This window comes from Protopterus annectens, chromosome 14.part0 (genome assembly GCF_019279795.1).
Source record: "Protopterus annectens isolate FY-2018-M chromosome 14.part0, PAN1.0, whole genome shotgun sequence".
NCBI classification, from domain to species: Eukaryota; Metazoa; Chordata; order Ceratodontiformes; family Protopteridae; genus Protopterus; species Protopterus annectens.
The window spans coordinates 466,666,870-466,686,534 of NC_056748.1; the positions used below are offsets into that span (position 1 = coordinate 466,666,870).

Consider the following 19,665-nt stretch of genomic DNA (forward strand, 5'->3'; position numbering starts at 1 on the left):
TTATATTATCGCATGCTTACAAAAGCAAACGATAAATGTTATGTAGTCCTATCTCACCGTAATTCTTGCTGGATGGGTTCAAAGCCAATATTCGGCTCCAACTCTGCCTATACTAAAGCTCGAGAGCTTTTTACTGGCTCGAGGCCAGCCCCTATCCCATGGTGCCTCACGGCAATTCCCCAGATCTCGTTTGCCTTGAAAGTTTTAAGGTTGTGTCTTACTGGCTCATTGGCTAAGTAGAACGATTTTTTTACTTATTTAGTTCATAGGTTCATAGGTTCATAGGTTTATACTAGGCTATCTGCTCTAAGGCATTTATAAGCCTAGCCCAAATTTTTGTGGCTTACGCCACCCCTTATATGAAAAAATACTGTGCCCATTAGTTTGTTGTGCCTCTGTCCAGCAGTGACACAGAGATGATTCCCGGGGTAAACCTACGATCTCCCATCCACAGGTCTAGATTTCTCTTGAACAGAGTCAGCGAGGTGCTCTGCCTCACATGGACCAGGATTTTATTCCACAGCATAGGAAGTCTCTGAGTGATAAATCTATCCCTCCAGCACGTCCTATTTATATCCGTGCTAAGGTTTAAGTCGCTTGCTCTAGTGGTTTTGGTGGATTTGGATTTTTGAGGTGGAGCATGTCCATTAATTCGGGGTTGGACATGGCCTTGTATGTGAGACACATGTCACCCCTGAGCAGGCGGTATGCGACTGAGTAGAGCTGGAGTTTCTTCAATCTGGCAGCATATGACAGATTTTAGAGTCCCTTTATCCTTTTGGTGAGGAACTTTTGGGGTCTCTCCAATTGCTGCAGATGTCGGGTGAGATACATCCCGAATGGGGCATTGTACTCGATCATTGGTCTGATAAGTGAAGAGTACAGGGAACAATGACCTCACTAGATCTGGATGTGAATCCCTTCATGATCAGGTGGGCAATGTAGAAGGTCTTTCTAACCACTTTAGCAATGTGAGTGTCAAAGAAAGGCCACTGTCAACCTGGGTCCCCAGGTCCCTGATAACCTCTTCTGTGCTTAGTGGATTGCCACCTATATGGTAGCTTGGGGTTACCTTGTTTTTCCCGAAGGGTATGACTATACATTTTTTGGCGTTTAACTTCAGACCATGGCTCTGGCACCAGCTATCTGTTTCCGTGAGTCCCTTCTGAAGGATATCCGTGTCCGATGCACTTTCCACTATGGTGCCCAGTTTGCAGTCGTCTGCAAACTTTGTCAGCCAAAGTCCTCCCATGCTGGCCTGTACTTCTGAGAAGTAGATGCCAAACAATAGGGGCCAAGGACCGAGCCCTGTGGGACACCACTTGTGACTGGCTTGGAGTCTGACACAGCGCCAGCAACTCTAACCCTGTGGGTTCTGTCCTTAAGCCAGTTTGCAACCCATCTTGTTACATATGGGTTTACATTTAAGCTGGTAAGTTTTTCTACAATACCCGAGTGGGGTATTGTGTGAAAGCCTTTGCAAGGTCAAGGTAGGCTGTATGGACTGCCTTTCCTCATCAATGGCCTTGGTGACTGTTTCAAGAAGTCGACCAAGTTCAAAAGGCATGATCTTCCCTTGACAAAGCCAAACTGGGTCGGGTCCAATGTCTGCAAGTCCCCTATATCTTTGTTTATGAGCTCCATTATGATCCTCTCCATAGCTTTGCAGACTAGACTTGTTAAGCTTATGGGGGGTAATTACCAGGGTCCGTAGAGGCGCCTTTGTGGAGTGGGACCACAGTTGCTGTCGCCACTCCTTGGGCACGTATCCTGTGGTAAGGCTGAGATTAAACAGCTGCCTTATGTGCAGGGTTAATTCCTCATTTAGCTCGTGTAGCACACAGCCGGGGACACCATCCGGTCTCATTGATGCTGTGTTTTTAGCTTTAGAGAGAGCAGCTTTCACCTGCGCATTTGAGATGTCCGGGAGGCTACACTCGGCTGGGATAGTTATCTCTCCTTTAGGGGAGAGGGGTGAAGTTTGCACTGAACCTGTCTGCCAGTATGTTGGCAATGTCTGTGGGTTCAGTGATTTTTGTATCATTTTGGACTAATTCTGAGCATATCTGGGAGTTTCCACCCAGGTTCCTAACATAGCTGAAAAAGGCCTTATGATTGTCCTTTGAATCAATGGCAATTTTTCTCTCAAAATTGGCCTTAGTTGATTTTATGAGTGCTCGTAATTTTTACTAATAATGATCAGGGGTGACTTCTCTTTTATGGATTTTGTTCTATCATGTAATAGCTTTCTCCTCTTATTGTAAAGTTTGTTAATGGCTGGGGTCCACCAGACTGGACGTTTGCCCTTTGTGGAAAGAGTCTTGGTTTTATTTGGGATTGCCTGATCCATGCAGTCCTGGAGGTGTTCATAGAAGGCATTTGTAAGGGCTTCCATAGCTTGGGTTGTGGTTTCCTCTGGCTCAGGGGCCTTGAAAGATACCACACCAGTCTTGAGTAGTGTGAAGTTTGCTTTAGAGAAGTTCTTCTCTATGGTCTTTTTTGTTTGTGGTGGGGCGGGATGTGGATTTCCAGTGAGATTAGTTTATGATCAGATCTCACCAATGAGGGATATACTTCCGGTGTGGAGCATTTTGTCCCCATGTTTGTGACAATGAGATCTAGTATATTTTCTCCTCTCATGGGAACAGTGACTAGCTGTTCCATGGCATTTGAATTTATGAACTCCAGGAACCGTTGGGCTAGAAAGTTAGGGCTTGAGTAATGTTCCCAGTCTATATTCGGGTAGTTGAAGTCACCCAATATGATGGTGTCCTTTTCTATCACCTTTTTCTGTTTTATATATACATATATATATATATATATATATATATATATATATATATCTTAATAGTTTCTTCTGTATTGTACGTCTGTTTTTTGAAAGTTTTCAACCCCTATTCTCCCCTTAGGACTGTACGGCCCATTTAAATTAGAGGGCCATAGTGCCTGTTTAAGTTAGAGGGCCATTCCTCCCTGTGTGTGTGTGTGACTATTATAAAAAAAAAAAAAAATTTTCTTCTTCCTTACACTTTTATTTTTTAGTCTTTAACTATGTCTAAAGATAAAGATAAAGATCATAAGGATCATCACCCTTCGGGCTTCAAAAAATGCGACAGGTGTGCACAGAAAATGTCTCTTACAGACAGCCACACCTTAAAACACTTAAAATTGTTATCATTGGAAAACCCTGTTCTTGGTAGCTATAACATTGGCTAGGAGAGTCTCAGAACTTCAAGCCCTAACTATTCAATCTCCTTACATTATCTTTCACAACGACAGAGTCTCTATTAGGACAAACCCTTTCTTTCTCCCCAAGGTATGCTCAGAACACAACCTGAATACTACCATTGAGCTACCTGTGTTTTTTCCAAACCACTCTAATAAATCAGAGTATAGACTTCACCAGCTAGATGTCCACAGGATACTCAGATTCTATATACAAAGGACCAAAGAATTCAAGAAATCTGATCAACTTTTTGTTTCCTTTTCTGACAAAATGAAAGGCTTACCTGTTTCAAAAATTACTCTTTCAAAATGGCTTTCGGATTGCATATCCTTTGCTTATCAACAAGCTGGTAGACAATTATCGTTAAAAGCTAAAGGTCACTCTACTAGGGCTGTAGCTACTTCATGCGCCTTTAGATCTAGGCTCCCAGTTGATACTATTTGTGCAGCAGCTACTTGGGCAAGACCACATACGTTTGTCACTCATTACAAATTGGATTTGGCCTCCCGGGATAGGTCATCCTTTGGGTCCACTGTGCTGAAGAGTCTCTTCGCTTGAGCCACCCGGGATAAAGGTGCTAGGGACGCTGTCCCATCCAGCAAGAATTACGGCGAGATAGGACTACATAACATAAAGAAGTTATGTACTTACCATAACGTTCCATGTTTGTAGTCCATCTCACCTATATTCTTGCGTCCCTCCCTCCAACCCCCTTCCCGTTTCTGGGGGATCTAGTGGACCTCTTTTTCGGGCTACCTGACTTTGCTCTTTATTTCCACCTGGAATGGATTATGTTTCTAATCCCTTCCTGTATTTTTACAGATTCTTTCTTATTATTATTACCTAATAGGTATTTATTACTTTCTTGCAAACTAGATCTGGGGAATTGCCGTGAGGCGCCATGGGATAGGGGATATCCGCGAGCCAGTAAAAAGCTCTCGAGCTTTAGTATAGGCCAAGTCAGAGACGAATATCGGCCCCAAACCCATCCAGCAAGAATATAGGCGAGATGGAGTACAAACATGGAAAGTTATGGTAAGTACATAACTTCTTTTTAATCGACCGCATGTAAGCGAAAGCTTACATCGAAACCTCAGAAGAGCGTTTTTTTCCAAAGGAAAAAAATCGCTGTTTAAAAAAAAAAAAAACCTTTAAAACATTACATAATAGCCCCTCACACCCCCCTACTTAAATATACCAACTCCGAGATCGCACTACAGTGCCGAAAGTGGCTAAGTGAATTCTTTCCCAGGGAAAGAATTCACTGAAAAACTGCTTCGCTATTTTGCCTTTTCATTCTTTTAGGTTCAATCAAGACGCATTCGACAAAATGCATCTACGATCATGGAATAGGAACCCTTCTGTATCTGCTATCAGAATTCAACTAGTGGCTATTTCAATTTTTCACAATGGTTTACAGGATTTTCCATTAATGTCTCTCATAAAATCTGTAAGACCTTTCTGAAATGGACCTTGATGCTGAAGCCTCCTTATAAAGACCAGTATGTTCCTTGGGATCTCAGTTTGGTTCTTCAGACTTTAATATACTCCCCTTTTGAGCCTGCAGCCACTTGTGAGCTAAATTACTTGTCCTAGAAGATAGCCTTACTAATAACTATTACCTCTGCTAGAAGGACTTCAGAGATCCATTATCTTGTAAGTCTCCATATTTGATTTTTCACCCAGGCGGAGTTTCTTTAAGGACCAATCCATCTTTCCTACCAAAAGCTGTTACCAGACTATATATATTTATCCGTCTTCTTTCCAAAATTTTCCAACAAAGGTGAATACGTGAATACTGTTTTCATTTATTAGTTGTTCACAGACAATTGCATGTTTACCTACATAGAGCAAGACTTGTCAGAAAATCTGATCAACTGTTTAATGCCTTTTCTAATACTAGACTAGGCAGACTGGTATCCAAAGTAACACTTTCTAGATGGCTGAAATATTGCATTTCTTTCATATACACCAACAGGAAGGTTAAATTACCTGGACCTGTTAAGGCACACTCTACCAGGGCAATAGCCATTTCAACAGTTTTTCACTTCATGGCCTCCATGGATGACATTTGTGCAGCAGTGACCTGGGCTACCCCACATACCTTTATTACTCATTACAAATTGGATCTGGCCTCCAGTGAAAGGGCTTCCTTTGGTTCTATGGTGCTCAGGAATATCCTTCCATGAGTCCACCCTAGGTAAAAGTAGCTGGGGACTCTGTACCACATGTCAAGGGATAAATTAAGATTGACAACATCAGATAAAGAATTTATGTATTCATTATAACATTCCATCTGTGTTCGATCTTTATTTATCCTTGACTCCCCTCCCTCCATCCCCCATCCTTTTTATATTTCTTGGTGGAATAAGCTGTGCCCTTATTCATATTTTTGTTAACAATCCTATACTAGATATGGTCTCCACAAAAGTAATCACTGCATAAATTATTCTGTCTGTCAATCAGCAAACTCGATCTGAGGTAAAATGGGGAGGAGAATTCTGGATAGGGATAAAGCTCAAGAGTTTTTGGCCCTTACGAGCTGTCGTATGGCCGAGTCTGTTCCAATTTCAGAACTGAACCCACATGTCAAGGAATAAATGAAGATTAACAACACAGATGGAATGTTATGTTGAATACACAACTTCTTTTTTTGTTCCTACAGAAATTATGCAAGGGATCCACCATTTATTGTCTTTTCTTTTTTATTCTAGAGTAAAAAACATGCAAACAAGGTAAAGCTGTACTACATGTTGCACCCAGAAGATGGGGGGCCACCCTCAAAGAAGCTTTGTTCTGAAAACCCTGTGAGTAATTGATGGTTAATTTTTATCTGTTGTTGGATTAAACATGGAAGGTTTTATTCAGACTTCTGTATTTCATCATTTGTTTTTTTTATGTTTAGAAATGGCCACACTGTTGCCTGAATGATGAGACTGCAACTTAGTTATTGTCTGATTGCTTCTTGAATTTATTATATTCAGTATAGCAGGTTTCTTACTTGTTCATTTGAAATCTCACCAGTTATTTGTGTCTGAGAATATATCATTGTTTGTTGAATCTGTAGTAATCAAATATGCACTCTTCAGATCATTACTAAGCTAGCCAAAAACCCCTTTTCAAAAGTTCTGTATAGCTTCAATGAAGGCAAGACAAGACAGACCAAGGTAGCATTTGAGGCTGCCCAGTCAGCTGCCTAGGTTTAGTAGCTTGACATCTAATGGATACATTGGGACATGAATCAGTCTTATGCTGATGACGTTTTAGCTCCTTTAACTGGGAATTTGAGAATGCTTTGATAATGGGGAAACATTTAGCTGTATGCATTTATGGGTTTAGCCAGGCATACACCATATATATCGCACAGGTGCAGATTAAGTTTAACGGGGTAAAATTTTACCCAGTACAAGAGTACCAAATGTCCATATTCAAGCACATAAATGAAATTAAAAGGTTATAAGTAAGCAAGCAAGTAAAGAAGATGACTGTCCTGAGTGAAGTTTGCTTATTATATTGCAGCTGTTATTGCTAACTGTAGAGTATTTTATGACTAATATTTATTGCTTTGATTGACAACAGTAGCCTGCAGCATGCTGGCGGTGCTGTGGAGCTCCCACATTGAAATTAATAATTTATGTACATGCGTATTGTTGTCTTTCAAAAAAATATTTATTTTCTCATTTTCAGAACTGCACAGGGATAGATATAGACAGAATATTTAAGATTTCAACATTTTATAACTCATGATACTTTTTTAGCAGTGAGGTCTGTAGACTGAATTTCATGAGGTTTTTAAGCTTCTGAAATACTTAGGTGATGATTGCTATACATGTGTAACTTTTGTGCTTTTCTACACTGTATCATAATAGTCTGTAGTATTTTGTCTAAGATGATTCATAATTGGCTGTCCAAATTAACTCAGTCTTAGCCTCAGTGAATTATTAAGCTTATATGAAATGGGATTTTCTTTTCTTTTCCCTTTATTTTTATGATGATTACGTTACACATATTTGTCACTGTTATTTTATATAGTTTGTTAGATGTTAAATTACATATGATGTATAACCAACTAATATGTTGAAAAACATAATTCTCATTCAGTTTTGTCATGCTTATATATATTTTTTATTTTAGGACACTTGTTGATTGTAAAACAGCAAGATATTTCTGCATGCATAAGTAGTGGTACTTGTCAGAAGACAATTGCCAGAAGTATAAACATATTGGTTTCATTCAAAAATGACTTGGAAGACGTGTGTGTGTGTGTGTGTGTGTGTGTGTGTGTGTGTGTGTGTGTGTGTGTGTGTGTTTGTGTGTGCAAGCGTGCGCTCATGTAATCAATTTGATGTTGACTTATGGATAGTTGTCCCACACTGTGTTCTGTCTTCAGTCAGAAGATTAAACACCAGAGGAATCCATCAGTGTAGCTATTACATCAGCCCGTCTATAAATTGTTTTTCACTATTGCTATTATAGGGACACCTGGACCCTTTCAATAAACTGATCGCAGTGCAGTACAAGGGTACTTTGATTTTCTGCTGGACTTTGATTTTGTGACTGAGAGGGCTGAGTGTTTGTGACTTTATAAATTGGAGGGGAAGATGTTAATGCATTATTTATTTTTTTTATTGCAGTGATCATTTTAGTTCTTGTTGATGGTGTGGCAGGGTGCTTACATTCCTTTTCCACTATGTTCTGTTGGCAATGTATTGAACTTCCACTTAATAGAACAATCAACCATTATGTGTTCACTTATTTGTTGTTCTACCTCCTGTTGCTCGACTAGAAGTTAAGAATCCATCCAGCACATTGAGAATTCCTGATTTATGTTGACGTTTGACGCTGCCAAGCAGTGTGTCTTTTATTTTAATGATCTTTCCATTTGCATGAAATTTTCAAGGTATGAAAATAAAAGTCTTGTCAGCTGTCTCTCCAATGAACAATTCTTCAAAAATGATTAATTTGTTATTTGGGCATTTCATTGTATATGCAGTATTTTTTGCCAACACTATAATTTAAACGCAACTGCTTTCTTCTTATCATGTTTATTCATTATTTTATCTTTTGCATCCATGTGACATTACTGATAATATTATAACTAGTACAAGTTGAATTATCATATGCAGTGATCTCTGCACTTGTGGATATTGTCTAGATGTTTCATGGTGATTCTGCTAAGATTATTTGTCTTCAGACTGCTTGAGTTCTCATTATAGCATTAAGGATTATTGATTCAAGAAAACTAAAGCTGTTTACTATTTCTCTTTCTTCTCAATTAAGAGTAAATATATTGAATTTTACCAGTTGTTAAGAGCTTTTTCTTCACATTAAGGTGCAAACATGTTTTGAGACTGTATTTATTCCTGATAAGCAGATATTTCAGATAACCTTTACTTTCAGCTAGTGAAGTGGCATAATCATCACCAGCAATAGTGAAGGTTGCTTATAATTTTTTTTCCTCGACTTTCTTCATGTTATAGTATTTCTCTGATTGTTTGTGCTGCATAAAAATTAATCAGATGTAAAGAAAGTACGCAGCTTTGTCATACACCCTTACCAATTCCAAATCATTCTGTTTGCTTCTTGCTTTGTTTGAAATGCTGTTGTTTGACTGATTGATGTGAAGAGTATGCTTGAGAACTATGAGGTGAATTGTTAGGCCAAGGATTCTCGGGGGGACCCAGAGTTTCTCATGACTGATACAGTCAACGATCATTCTTTAACCAGTGCAGTACGTGTAGGTATCCAATTAATGTTGTTTTGCCTTTTCAAGGATCTACCTCACAATTATGATAAAATCTGCTGCTGTGCACGCATAGATCACTATTACAGTAGCCAAAGCTAAATGACTCCTACACCTTGTGACCAGACATCTTATAATGCTAAAAGGCACCTTCCAAGCACCCAGCAGTCAGAACTTAAGCAGACCTCCATATAAAGATGATTGGATTCCAAAAGGTTTCAGACCTTTTTTTTTTTTAATCACTGAAGAGTATCCTTCCATGGGCCTGTGGAACTGTCATTTGGATAGTGGTCCTTCAAAGCTAAAAAGATAAGTTCCCTGTCAGGGAAAACTTTCAACTATTTTTGTTTATCTGAGGCACACTTGTGTTTTTCTGACAGAATTATATACTTTTGCTAAGTAAAATTATTGATTTTGGTCTTTCGTTGCCTTTCTAAGGGATTATATATGTAAATGCTTATCTCAACATTTTGCAAGAAAAATTCTATTATTGAAGGATGTTTTACTAAAGGTTTTTGTATATGTGCATTGAGGAGAGGATACACTGCTGTTAAGGGTTTGCTTACTTTATAAAAATTTGTTCTCTGCTGTGCACTTTACTAATACATTTAGACAGTCTGCTACCCACTTTCAAGGTCTTTTTCTCATATTACTGGTGGAGCAATCTCTTGTCTCTGCAGTTTTACCTTTCCCTGTCAAGTAGTAAAAGAAAGTTGTCAGGGAGTCTTTGGCTATCCTGTTCATAGGTTCATACTAGGCTATCTGACCTAGGGCATTTATAAGCCTAGCCAGAGTGTGTTTGGCTTTCGCCACCCATTTTAAATTAATTTTGCTATGCCTTTTTTTGAGATTGCACCTCAGTTACTGGTGGATGACCCTAGTATGATCGCTTGTTGCTCCTTAGACTACTCTTCTTTTTCCTCTGTCCCCTTGGTGTACTATATGCAGACATTAATGACCAGGGGAATAGCTATGTCTTCTGTGGCTGTAGGGATGTCCTTGCTGGGTGAAGGAGAACCACTTTTATCGGTCTTAGTGGAAGAAGTCCGTGAAGGTTCTTCACTTAGTGGGCATATGGGACCTGTTTCTGGGATTAGTATATCTGCAGAGAGTAGATCATTTTCCAGGAAAAAAATATGAAATATTTGTAGTCTCCTGTTACAATTTTTTCCACAGAGAGGATTTACTAAGGAACTTATTGGTGATTTTTCCCTGTCTTGTGTTTCTTCAGACATGAAAAGGAAAAATGTTTTTTCTCTTCCTGACATGGATTTTCAGTCAGAAGAACAGGATTTACATGGGTGAGGGTTTTACCTCTGGAATTTCTTAAGAATTTGAATATCTTTATCAGCAATTTTATGTAATATGAAAGAGGATTTTCAGTGGCAGCAGAATGAAATTCCCATGGTACAGAAAATGTATTATTTGTTACTATAGGAAATGTCAAATTCTACAGCCATTCCTCCTGTGTTGACAGATTTAGAAAATGTTTTTCTCTCTGCTTTTATGGTACCTGATAGTCAAACTCCTGCTTCAATGAAGTCTGATAGGTTATATACAGTACCTCAGTCTCATTAGGAATTATTTTTGACCCCTAAAGCTGACCCATTTTTTTTTTAAAAAACCTTTTTTTGTGTTTTTTTTTTTTTTTTAAAAATTTTTTTAAAAGGGTTTTTCCCCCCGGTTTTTTTCCCAAAAAATTTTTTTTTTTTATTTTTCCCTTTTTTGGGGGGGAAAAAAACCCCTTTTTTTTTTGAAAAATTTTTTTTAAAGGTTTTTACTAAAGGGTTTTTAAATTTTTTTTTTTTTAATTTTTTTTTTAAAATTTTTCGTTTTTTAAAATTTGAAGTTTTCCCCTTTTTTTTTTTTTTTCCCCCCCCGGGGTTTTTTTCCCCCCAAGGAAAAAAAATTTTTCCCTTTTTTTTTTTCGGGGAAAAATTTTTTTTAAAAAAAGGGGTTTTTTTTTTAAAAAAAATTTTTTTTTTTTTAAAACCCAAATTTTATATTTTGGGGTTTTTAAAATTTTTTTTTTTTCCCTTTTTTTAAAAATTTTGGGCCAAAAAAAATTTTTCCCTTTTTGGTTTTTGGGGGAAAAAGGGGAAAAATTTTTTTGTCCTTTTTTCCAAAAAAATTTTTTTTTTTTTTTTTTTTTTAAAAAAATTTTTTTTTTTAAAAAAATTTTTTTTCTTTTTTTTTAAAAAAAAAAAAAAAATTTTTTTTTTTGGGTTTTTAAAAAAAAATTTTTTTTTTTTTTGGGGGTTTTTTTTCCCCAAAAAGGGGGGTTTTTTCCCCCTTTTTTTAAAAAAATTTTTAAAATTTTTTTTAAAAAAAATTTTTTTAAAAAAAAAGGGGGGCAAAAAATTTTTTTAAAAAAAAAAAACCCCCCCCTTTTTTTGGGGAAAATTTTAAAATTTTTTTTTTTTTTTTAAAAAAATTTTTTTAAATTTTTTTTTTTAGGAAAAAAATTTTTTTTTTTTTTTGGGTTTTAAAAAAAATTTTTTAAAAAAAATATTTAAAAAATTAAAAAAAAATTTTTTTTTAAAATTTTTTTTTTAAAAAAAAAAATTTTTGTTTTTTTTTGTTAATTTTTTATTTTAAAAAAAATTTTTTAAAAAATTTTTTTTTTTGTTTTTAAATTTAAAAAAAAAAATTTTTTAAAAAAAATTTTTTTTTTAAAAAATGTTTTTTAAAAAAAAAAAAATTAAAAAAAAAAAATTTTTTTTTTAAAAAAAAAAGAAAAATTTTTTTCCAAATTTTAAAAAAAACCCCAAAAAAAAAAAATAATTTAAAAAAAAAAAAAAAAAAACAAAAAAAAAAAAAAAAAAAAAAAAAAAACAAAAAAAAAAAAAAAAAAACACAAAAAAAAAAAAAAAAAAAAACAAAAACAAAACAAAAAAAAAAAAGAAAAAAAAAACAAAAAAAAAAAAGAGAGGGGGGGGGAAAAAGAAATGAAAAAAAAACAAAAAAAAAAAAAAAAGGGGGAAAAAAAAAAAAAAAAAGAGAAGAGAGAAAAAAAGGGGGGGGGGAAAAAAAAAAAAAAGGGAAAAAAAAGGGAAAAAAAGGAAAAAGAAAAAAAAAAAAAAGGAAAAGGGGGAAAAAAAAAAGGGGAAGAAAGAGAAAAAAAGGGGGGGAAAAAAAGGGGGAAAAAAGAGAAGGGGGGGGAAAAAAAAAAAAAAAAAGGGAAAAAGGGGGGGGAAAAAAAAAAAAAAAAAAAAAGGGGGGGGGAAGAAGGAAAAAGGTAAAGGGGGGGGAAAAAAAAAAAAAAAAATAGAAAAGGGGAAAAAGGGAAAAGAAAAAAAGGGGGGGGAAAAAAAAAAAATTTAAAAAAAAAAAAAAAAGGGGGGGGAAAAAAAAGGGAAAAAAAAAGGAAGGGGGAAAGGGGGGAAAAAAAAAAAGGGGGGGGGGGGAAAAAAAAAAAAAGAAGGAAAAAATGGGGAAAAAAAATTTTAAAAAAAAAGGGGGGGAAAAGAAAAGGGGAAGGAAAAAAAAACAAAGAAAAAAAAAAAAAATGGGAAAAGGGGGGGGGGGGGGAAAAAGGGGGCCGGAAAAAAGGGGGGGGAAAAAGGGGGGGTTTTTGGGTTTTTTTTAAAAAAAAAAAAAGAAAAAGGGGGAAAAAGGGGAAAAAAAAGTCCCCGGGGGGGGGGGAAAAAAAAATTTAAAAAAAACCCCTTTTTTTTTAAAAAAAAAAAAGGGGGAAAGGGGGGAAAAAAAAAAAACGGGGGGGGCAAAAGGTGGGGGGGAGAAAGGGGGGAAAAAAAAGGGGAAAAAAAAGGGGGGGGAAAAAAAGGGGGGGGGAAAAGGGAAAAAAAAAAAAAAAAGGGGGGGGAAAAAAGGGGGGGGAAAAAAAAAAAAAGGGGGGGGCCCCCCGGGGGAAAAAAAGGGGAAAAAAGGGCCCCCAAAAAAAAAAAAGGGAAAAAAAATTTTTTTAGAAGGGGGGAAAAAAAGGGGCCCCCAAAAAAAGGGGGGGGAAAAAAAAAAAGGGGGGGTGGGGGAAAAAAAAAAGGGGGGGGGGAAGAAAGGGGGGAAAAAAAAGGAGGAAAGGGGGGGAAAAAAAAAAGGAAAGGGGGGAAAAACCCCCCAAAAAAAACCCCCGGGGGGGGGAAAAAGGGGGGGGGGTTTAAGGGGGAAAATGGGGGGGGGGGGGGGAAATTCCAAAAAGGAAAAAGGGGGAGGGGGGAAAAAAATTTTTTTTAAAAAAAAAGGGGGAAAAAAAAAAAGGGGGGGGGGGGGAAAGTGGGAATTTTAAAAAAAAAGGAAAAAAAAAGGGGAAAAAAAAAAAGGGGGGGGTTTAATTTTTGGGGGAAAAAAAAAAAGGGGGGAAAAAAAAAAAAAAGGGGGAGGGAAAAAAAGGAAAAGGAAAAAAAAACAGGGAAGAAAGAGACAGAGAGACAAAAAGAAGGGGGGGGGAAAAAAAAAAAGGAAAAAAAGGGGGTGGGGAAAAACAAGGGGGGGGGAAAGGGTGAAAAAGAAAAAAAGAGAAAAAACAGGGGGAAAAAAAAAAAAACGGGGAAAAAACAAAAAAAGGGGGGGAAAACCCCGGGGGGGGGGGGGGGGTGGGGAAAAAAAAAAAACGAAAAAGGAGGGGAAAAAGGGGAAAAAGGGGGGGGAAAAGGGGGAAAAAAAAGGGGGGGGGGGGGGGGAAAGGGAAAAAAAAGGGGGGGGAAAAAAAAGGAGGGGGGGAAGAAAAAAGGGGGAAAAAAAAAGGAAAAAAAAAGGGGGGGGGAAAAAAAAAAACAGGAAAAAAGGGGGGGGGGGGGGGGGGAAAAAAAAAAGGGGGAAAAAAAAAGGGAAAAACCGGGGGGGCCCCCGGGCCCCCCCAAAAAAAGGGGGGGTGGGGAAAAAAGGGGAAAAAAGGGGGGGGGGGGGGGAAAAAAACAGGGGGAAAAGGGGGGAGGGGAAAAAAGGGGGGGGGAGGGAAAAAAAAAAAAAAAAGAAAGGGGGGGGGGGGGGGAAAACAACAAAAAAAGAAAGGGGAAAAAAAAGGGGGGGGGGGGGGGAAAGGGGGGAAAAAAAAAGGGGGGAAAAAAAAAAAACCCCCGGGTGGGGGAAAAAAAAAGGAAGGGGGGGGGAAAAAAAAAAAGAAAGGGGGAAAAAAAAAGAATTTAAAAAAAAAAAGGGGGGGAAAAAAAAGGGCAAAAAGGGGGGGGAAAAAAAGGGAAAAAAAAGGGAAAAAGGGGGGGGAAAAAAAAGAGGGAAAAAGGGGGGGAGGGGGGGGAAAAAAAAGGGGAAAGGGGGGGGGAGACCCGGGGAGGCCCAAAAGGGGGGGCGGGGGCCCCCCAAAAAGGGCCCCCCGGGGGGGGGGAACCCCCAAAAAAAAAAACCCCCAAAAAAAGGGCGGAAAGGGGGAAAAAAAAAAAAAAAAACCCCCCCCCCGGGGGGGGGGGGGGAAAAAAGGGGGGGGGGGGGGGGGGAAAAAAAAAAAAAAAGGGGGGGGGGGGGGGGGAAAAAAAAAAAAAAAAAAGGGGGGAAAAGGGGGAAGGGGGGAAAAAAAGGGGGGGGGGGGGGGAAAAAAAAGGGGGGGAAAAAAGGGGGGGGGGGGGGGAAAAAAAGGGGGAGGAAGAGAAAAAAGGGGGGGGGGAAGGAAAAAAAAAAGGGGGGGGGAGTAAAAAAGGGGGAAAAAACCAAGGGGGAAAAAGGAAAAGGGGGGAAAAAAAGAAAAAGGGGGGGGAAAAGGGGGAAAAAGGGAGGGGGGGGGAAAAAAATAAAAGGGAATTAAAAAAATGGGAAAAAAAAAAAGAAAAAAAACCGGGAAAAGGGGGAAAAAAAAGGGGGGGAAACCCAAAAACCCGGGGGGAAAATTTTAAAAAAAAAAGGGAAAAGGGAAAAAAAAAAAAAAAAGGGAAAAAAGAGAAGACAAAAAAAACCCCAAAAAAAAGGGGGGGGGAAGGGGGCCCAAAAAAAGAAAAAGGGGAAAAAAAGGGGGGGGGCCCCCAAAAAAAAAAAAAGAAAAAACCCCCCCCAAAAAAAAAAAAACCCCCCAAAAAAAGGAAGGGGGAAAAAAAAAAAAAAACCCCAGGAAAAAAAGGGGAAAAAAGGAAGGGAAAAAAAGGGGGGGAAAAAAAAAAAAAAGAGAAAAAAGAAAAAAAGAAGGAACAAAAAGGGAAAAAAAACAAACAAAAAACAGGGAAAAAAAAAAAAAAGAAAAGGGAAAAAAAGGGGAAAAAAAACAGGGAAAAAAAAAAAAAAAGAAAGGGGGAAAAAAGAAGGGGGGAAAAGGGGGGAAAAAGGGGGGAAAAAAAGGGAAAAGGGGGGGGGGAAAAAAAGGGGGGAAAAAAGGGAAAAAAGGGGAAAAAGAAAGGGGAAAAAAGGGGGGGGGGGAAAAAAAAGGGGGGGAAAAAAAGGGGGGGGGGGGGGGGGAAAAAAAAAAAAAAAAAAAAAGGGAAAGGGTTTAAAGGGGGAAAAAAAAAGGGGGGAAAAAAGGGGGAAAGGGGGAAAAAAAAGGGGGGGAAAAAAAAAAAAAGAAAAGGGGGGGGGGAAAAACAACCAAAAAAAAGGGGGGGAAAAAGGGGGCAAAAGGGGGTTTTTAAATTTTTTTTAAAACCCAAAAAAAAATTTTTTTAAAAAAAAATTTTAAAAAAATTTTTTTTGGGAAAAAATTTTTTTGGGGGTTTTTTTTTTTTCCCCCCCCCAAAATTTTTAAAAAAAAATTTTTTTTTTTTTGGGGGTTTAAAGGGGAAAATTTTTCCCAAAAAAATTTTGGGTTTTTCTTTAAAACCCCCGGGAAAAAAATTTTTAAACCCCCAAAAAAAATTTTTTTAAAAACAAATTAAAAGGGCCCCCAAAAAAAGAACTTAAAAAAACCACCCCCGGGGGGAAAAAAGGGGGTTTTTGGGGCCCAAAAAAAAAAAAAACCCTTTTTTTAAAAAAAAAAATTTGGTTTTACAGAAAAAATTTTCCCCTTTTTTTTTTTTAAAAAAAAATGGGCCTTTTCCCCTTTTTAAAAAAAAAATTTTTTGGTTTAAAAATTTAAAAAATTTTTTAAAAAACAACCCCCGGGTTTGGGTTTTTGGGGGGGGCCCCCCCGGTTAAAAAAGGGGGGAAAGGGGGGAAAAAAAAAAAGGGGCCCCCAAAAAAAAAGGGGGTTTTTTTTCAAATTTTTTTTTTTTTCCCCCCAAAATTTTTTTTTAAAAAAAGCCCCTTTTAAAAAAAATTTTTTTTTTTTTTGGGGGTTTTTTTTTAAAAAAAGGGGGAAAAAAAAAAAACCCCAAAATTTTTTAAAAAAACCCGCCTTTTTTAAAGGAAAATTTTAAAAAAAGGGCCCCAAAAAAAAAAAAAAAAAAAAGGGGGGAAAACACAAAAAAAAAAACAGGCCCCCCCCAAAAAAAAAAAAAGGGGGGAAGGGGGGGAAAAAAAAAAAAAGAAAGCCCCAAAAAAAAGGGGGGGGAAAAAAAAAAGGGAGGGGAGAGGGGGGGAAACCCCCAAAAAAAAAAAAAGAGAAAGGAAAAAAAAAGGAGGGCCCAAAAAAAAAAAGGGGGGGAAAAAAAAAAAAAAAAAGGGGAAAAGGAAAAAAAGGGACAGGTATTTGTTGACTCCCTGTCCCAGGACAATTGGGAAAAGGTTATGTACGGGTTGAAGATGCTTCCTCTAGGTATGCTGCTTTTGGGTCAGTGATGAGGAGGAATTCTTGGCTTCAGCTTCAACCTTTGCCTGGTGATATTAAGGCTCAGTTGATGGATGCCTCTCTTGATAATAAACACTTGTTTGGTGAAACTACTGCTGAGAGATGCTTAAGTCTCTTCATGATAAGGCAAGGGTGTACAGGACCTTAAATGTTTGTTTCTCCTCTAACTAAATTTCAGAGAATCTACCCTAATAAGCCAGCCTTTGTTCACAGGCAATCTCACCCTCCATCTAAGGGCAAAAAAGGTGGCAAGTGGGCTCCTCCTGCTAAGGCCACTCAGACTTCAGTGCCTCAGAAGTCTCCTTTTCTAGATAAACCAGGTGCTGTCTGACTATCCTGTTCTTATCAGCCACCTTCTTCTCTTCACCTTTCTCCTTTCCTGTTTGGTGACAGATTACTCAGGATTCCTGGTTCCAGTCCATTATTAATCAGGGTTATTTCATGGTTTGGAAATCCCTTCCCCATTTTATGGGTGTTCCTTAGTCACCTCAAGAACAACTCTTTTTTCCAGACGTGCTTCAGGATCTTTTGACTCTGGTTACTATTCAAGAGGTGCCTGTGTCCCACACGAGGAAGGGATTTTACTCCAGGATGTTTCTAGTACCCAGAAAAGAGGGTAGTTCTAGACCTCTCTCATCTAAACACTTTTCTGCAGGTGCCCTCCTTTCAAATGTTGTCCCGGGAGACTTTTCTTCTTTTGCTATCTCAGGCTTACATGGTGTCTCTGGATCTCAGTGATGCTTATATCCATATTCCGATCCAACCCCTTTTCAAGAAGATTTTTCATTTTTCTGTTGCTTCCTGGCATTTTCAGTTCTCTGGTTTGCCATTTGGCCTTTTTACTGCCCCAAAGGTATTCATGATATGCCTTGCTCCTGTGATTGTTTTTTACAGGATTCAGGGGATCCAGGTATTTCCTTAATTGGATGACCTCCTGTTTCAGACATCCTCTCCAGTGATCCTCTTACAAAATCTTCATTTTGCTATTTCCCTTCTACAAAGCATGGGGTTCACAATAAACTTCAAAAAGTCTTTACTGACTCCTTCTCAGGACCATGTTTTTCATGGGGAGCAGAATTCAGATGGTGCCTATGCTAGCATCCCTGTCTCCTCTCAAGGCCTTGACACTCATTTACTTCTTTCAAACTCTTCTTCCTCTGGCCTCTATTACTGCCAGGGAGTTTCTGAGAGCCCTGGGATTCATGACATCCACCATCCCTATGCTCCCTCTGGCCAGTCTCCACATGAGAAAGTTTCAGTTGTTTCTGAAGTGAGTTTGGCTCCAGCATGTGCACCTCCTAGAATTTGGAGTTCCTCTTCTTCCTTGTCTCAAGAAGGAACTTCACTGGTGGATCCAGCAGTTGTCTCTAAATCTAGTGCTCTTTTTTTATCTTCCTCTTTCCTATCGCAAGCTGTAAACAGATGCTTCAGCTGTGGGTTAGGGAGCAGATTTTGGGTCCCTAAAGGTACAAGGGGTGTGGGTCACCTCTTCAACAGAAAGAGCACATCAGTGTCAAAGAGATGAGAGATCTTCTGCTGGAACTTCAGGCTTTTCATCCTCATTTGTCCCAAGGATCTCTCAAGTTATTTACAGACAATAACACAGTGATGTGCTATGTAAACAAACAGAGAGGAACAAGATCTTATCTTCTTTGCCGGTTGGCACTCCTGGTGTGAGATCCTGCTGTCCAGTATCAAGTGACTTTCAGGCAGTTTACATTTCCTCAGGTTAAAGCATTGTGGCAGACACTCTGTGCAGGTCCTTAGCTCAGTCCCATGAATGGATGCTTCACAGGGATGTGTTTCTGCACATTGTCCACCACTGGGGTACTCCTCAGATAGATCTATCTGCCTCCCCTCTTTACAGACAACCTCCTCTTTTTTGTGCCAGAGTCCCAGGTCCTCTGGTTTGGAAGGTTGATGTCCTATCTTTTTCTTGGAAGGGGATGTTTCTTTATGCGTCTCTTTCTCTTCCCCTCATTCCAAAAGTCCTATTCAAAATTCAAAAGGATGCTCCCAAAATCTTGTTGGTAACTCCCTTTTGGCCGAGACAGCATTGGTTCCCTCTTCTGTATTTAGCCAAAGGCAGTCATCACAAGTTACCTCACAGGGTGGATGCTCTCACACAAGACAAGGAATCTCTCATCCTTCCCCACCTGTCTACTCTTCAACTGACAATGTGGATGATAGGATTTTGATTCCACATAGACACCTTGTTTATGAGGATGTGCTTAGGGTCCTGCAGGAGGCTGGGAAACCCAGTACGAGGAAATCCTATTTATCCAAATGGAAGAGGTTTTTCTGTTTGGTGTCTTTCTCAAAACCTGGATCCACTTTCTGTAGATAAACCTTTGGGTCTCTCATTTCTGTTTGAATTGCTCAATTCTGGTTTGCTTATTCTTCGGTTAAGGCTCGTTTAACAGCTCTCTCTCCTTGTCTGCCTTTCTCTCCTCTTTAGCTTCTATATTTGAGGCTAAGCAATTCCTAAAAGGTGTCCTTCATATTAGACCTCCCAGGAAACCTGTTCCTTCTACCTGGGATGTTAAATTTTGTTTTGGGCCTGCAACTTCAACTCCCTTGCAACATTGCTCTTGTAAGACTGTTCTTTTGTTAGCCCATACTTCTGCCAGACAGGTGTCTAAGCTTCAAGCCTGCCACTCTGTGGATTTTCCATTCATCTGAACAGTACAAAATACTTTATTCTTTGCTCATAAATCTACTGCATTGACTGTTTCATGAAGCACTGACACACCATCAACATAAAAAGTACATGACCCTATGTCACAGCTTTCTAACTGATTAACTTGTTTGTTTGAATGTTCCCTTTTAATAAAAAGTGTGTGCCTTTTTTTACAAAAGCTTTTGAAATGATTCCACTTATTGCACTTGTGACATTGCTGGCTACAAGCTAAACATTTTCCCTTTTAGGCTCATGACTTTCTCCACAATTATGATAGTTGGCTATGAAACTGGATGGGGACACACGCTTTGAGTTTGCTGACTCACTCTTATGCTTCACTGAGACTGCGGTTTCCAGAGCATGCCTTTGAACTTGCTAGAAAGCTACGGGGTTTC

At 38.5% G+C, this 19,665-nt stretch overlaps 1 protein-coding gene across 1 annotated transcript in view; it reads left to right on the forward strand.

Moving 5' to 3' along the window:
* The window catches only part of LOC122789044, a 3,657,207-nt gene that overhangs the window by 883,006 nt on the left and 2,754,536 nt on the right, over window positions 1–19,665 (forward strand). The window contains exon 5 of the mRNA XM_044056223.1: window positions 5,941–6,033. Coding sequence (XP_043912158.1) covers window positions 5,941–6,033 — 93 coding nt within the window. The remainder of the gene's footprint in view (window positions 1–5,940; window positions 6,034–19,665) is intronic.